At 54.5% G+C, this 3,383-nt stretch overlaps 1 protein-coding gene and 1 long non-coding RNA gene across 2 annotated transcripts in view; both read right to left on the bottom strand.

Annotated features, from left to right (window-relative positions):
* Positions 1-6: 6 nt before the first annotated feature.
* On the bottom strand, positions 7-1,143 carry LOC130587890 (uncharacterized). The gene is made up of 3 exons (XR_008966867.1): positions 1,046-1,143; positions 256-287; positions 7-71 (listed from the first exon to the last, which is right to left on the bottom strand). It is a non-coding gene; the product is annotated as an uncharacterized LOC130587890 (long non-coding RNA).
* A 261-nt stretch (positions 1,144-1,404) lies between these two features.
* LOC130587889 (gamma-aminobutyric acid receptor-associated protein-like) overlaps positions 1,405-3,383 on the bottom strand; it is a 10,630-nt gene continuing 8,651 nt past the window's right edge. The window contains exons 2-4 of the mRNA XM_057388861.1: positions 3,108-3,186; positions 2,292-2,410; positions 1,405-1,585 (exon numbers count right to left, since the gene is read on the bottom strand). Of these exons, the coding sequence (XP_057244844.1) occupies positions 1,520-1,585; positions 2,292-2,410; positions 3,108-3,186 (264 nt within the window). The 3' untranslated portion in view covers positions 1,405-1,519. The remainder of the gene's footprint in view (positions 1,586-2,291; positions 2,411-3,107; positions 3,187-3,383) is intronic.

Genomic DNA, 3,383 nt, shown 5'->3' with positions numbered 1-3,383 from the left:
CCGGCGTAGGCCAGGACGAAGCTGCAGAACTTATTGAAGTCCTCGATCGTCCGCCGGCGCTTCTCGGGGGGCTGCGGGAACCGGCAATGAACGGGGGATCGGGGGTCACCGTGAACAGCGGGATTCTCCGTTAACCCCCCCCTCAAAGCCCCCCGCCCGCACCGGGAGGGGTTAAACCGCACCGGAGGATTTAACAGAAGGGGAATCCCCGACCCTGCGCCCCTCCCGGTTCCTCCCGGTTCCTCCCGGGCTCACCTGCGGCTCCGTTTTCAGCGTCGGCAGCGCTTCTGTGGAACGGGAGGAGACGGAGTGATCGCACCGGCACCGTGTCCTCCCTCCCTTCCCCCGTTCTCCACGTTGTCCCGGGCCCCCCCCGGGACCGGCGCTACACTTCTCCCGGGGAACACCCCCTGTACCGGCGCTGCCAAAGCTCCGAACCCGCCCGGTACCGGCTCCGGTCCCCCCCCCCACCCCAATCTCTGTTCTCCCCGCTCCTCCCGGTCCCGCTGCTGCCGCTCCCCCCGGTCTGGGGCATCTGAGAGCTCCAAATGCCTCCCGGTACCGGCTCCAAACCCCCCCGGTACCGGCACTTTCAGGGCTCTGCTCCCCTCGTGTCCCGGTACCGACGTTCCCGGTTGTCCCCCACCTCCGGAGCTCCAGCCCCGCCGCTACCGAGACTTTGGGGGCTCCAAATCCTCCGCTACCGGGACTCTCAAGGCTCCARCCCCGCCGGTACGGGAGATCTGAGGGTTCCAACCCCCCCGGTACCGGCGCTCTCAGGGCCCCCCCGTACCGGCGCTCTCACGGCTCAAACCCCCCCCTCTCCCGGTCCCGGCGCTCTCCCGGTTCCAATCCCCTCTTTAACCGGGACTCCCAAAGCGCTTCACTCCCCCCGCTACCGGCTCCGCCGCCCCGTTCTCCCTCAGCGCTCCGGCACTCCCGGGATCTCCCCCCCTGCTCCTTTCCCGGTTCCCCCGCCCCGGTGCCGCCGCTTTGCTCTCATTCCCCCCCCCGTTCTCCTCCCTCTCCTCTCCCCTCCCGGTACCTCCGTGCCCGGGCTCGGCCATGGCCGCGGTTCCCCCCGGGCCCCCCCCCGGGTCCCCCCCGGTTCCGCGGTCGCTCCGTCCGGTGCCGCCTCGTTCCGCGCCGCCCCCGCCACGCCCCGCCCCCTGCGCGCTAAGCCACGCCCCTTTCCATCAGCGCGCATGCTCAAACCCCGCCCATCACCCAAACCACGCCCCTCACTGACCACGCCCATTTAGCCACGCCCCTCCCCGACTTCACCTCACCCTCTGCGCACGCGCGCGGATCTCATTATGCAAACCACGCCCCCACGCGCCGCGCCCCACCCACTGCGCACGCGCGGCCACGCCCCCACCCTTTAAAAGCCACGCCCACTTCCGGTAGAGAGGCTCTGAGGCGGCTCCGTCGCTTTTATTTGAGGGGAGGGAACGGAAAAAAAATGGGGATGAGGGGAAAAAATGGGACCGGGAATGGCGGGGGAGGGAAAGGGAAGGGTTCAGGCCCCGTAGACGCTCTCGTCGCTGTAGGCGATGTAAAGGAAGAAATCCTCCTCGTGGTGTTCCTGAGGTAACGGGGGAGAAAAGAGTCAAACGTGAGGGAAAAACTTCTTCAAAAATTAATTTTAANGGGGGAGAAAAGAGTCAAACGTGAGGGAAAAACTTCTTCAAAAATTAATTTTAAGGGGTTCCCAGCATAGAGAACCCTCCGTAAAGATCCCCAGGACAGAGAATCCCCTCAAAATCCACAAAACCCCCTCAGGATTTTCCTGCAATTTTGGGCTTCCCCCCCCCCCCGCCCCAAGTTTTTGGACTCTTCCAATTCCCTCCTGAGGATTTTGGGGCTTTTCCGAGAATTTCTGGGACATTCCCCTCCCCTCAAGGATTTTTTAACCCATCCCAAATTTTCCGTGAAAATTTTGGGGCCTTTCCAACACTTTTTAAACCCCCCACACCCCTTCTTACCCAAATTTCCCTCCCCCACCCCAATTTTCCTCTCCATCTTTCCCAAATCCCCCTCCTCCCACAAATTTGAAAACCCCCAGAATTTTTTTTCCCCGATATTTTTAACCCTTTTTTTTTCCCTTTTTTTTCCCCTTTTAACCCCTTCCCCTCTTTATTTCCTTTACTCTTTACCACTTTTCCATCCCCTCTTTACCTTCCCCCCCTCCCAAATTTTTTCGGGGCTCTCCCAAAATTTTTTAGCGCATTCCCCTGGGGTTTTTTTTCCATAAAAAAATATTTTTAGGATTTTTTTGGGTTTTTCCGGACCTGGTAGAGCTGTCCCATGGTGGCACTGGTGGGGGGGATGACGTTGTTGACGAAGAAGAACAGAGCGTCCTCGGCTCTCAGRTGAATCCTCTTCCGGATCAGGAAATAAAACTGCCCCACTTTGGGAGTAAAAAATGGCTTTAAAACCACCCAAATATTAAAAAAAAAAATCCTAAAATCGTCCAAAAAAAACCCCTCAACATCAGCCCCGTAACAACACAAAATTAACGCCAAAAAATCTCCAATATCAGCCCCAAAACAACATAGAATTAACCCCGAAAAAACCTCCAACATCAGCCCCAAAACAACACAAAATTAACCCCAAAAAACCTCCAATATCGGCCCCAAAACAACATAAAATTAACCCCAAAAAACCTCCAATATCAGCCCCGAAACAACACAAAAATCGCCCAAAAAACCTCCAACATCAGCCTCAAAACAACACAAAAATAACCCCAAAAAACCTCCAATATCGGCCCCAAAACATCACAAAATTAACCCCAAAAAACCTCCAATATCGGCCCCGAAACAATACAAAATTAACCCCAAAAAAACTCCAATATCAGCCCCAAAACAACACAAAAATCGGCCCCGAAAAACCTCCAATATCAGCCCCAAAACACCACAAAATTAACCCGAAAAACCCAAACAATCACTCCAGGAAAAAAACCTCCCCCAAAAAATCCCAAAATCACTCCCAAAAGCAACCCAAAAATCGCTCCATAAATCGCCCAAAAATCGCTCCAAAAAGCTTCAAAAAACACCCTAAAAAACCCCAAAATTCCCAAAAAAACCCAAAAAAACCCCCAAAAAAACCTGTCAGGTCCGAGGGCACCAAATATTTCTTCTTGTCCAGGTCCCCAATTCGGGCTTTGGGTGCTTTTTCCACGATAACCTAAAAAAAGGGGAAAACTTAAAATTTTGTGGGGAAAATATTTGGATTTTGGAGGAAAAGTCGGCATGAATTTTGGGGGAAAAAGGTGCGAATTTGGGAAAAAAAAAATCAAGCTGAATTTTGGGGGAAAAAAGTGAATTTGGGAAATAAAGGCCTTGAATTTAAGGGGGAAAAAAGACGTGAATTTTGGGGGAAAT

The sequence above is a fragment of the Malurus melanocephalus genome, unplaced genomic scaffold (genome assembly GCF_030028575.1).
Source record: "Malurus melanocephalus ecotype Western Australia unplaced genomic scaffold, MMel_1.1 scaffold_2630, whole genome shotgun sequence".
Lineage (NCBI taxonomy): Eukaryota > Metazoa > Chordata > Aves > Passeriformes > Maluridae > Malurus > Malurus melanocephalus.
Note: the sequence above shows the minus strand (reverse complement) of the source record. Positions and strands in the feature narration are given on the sequence as shown.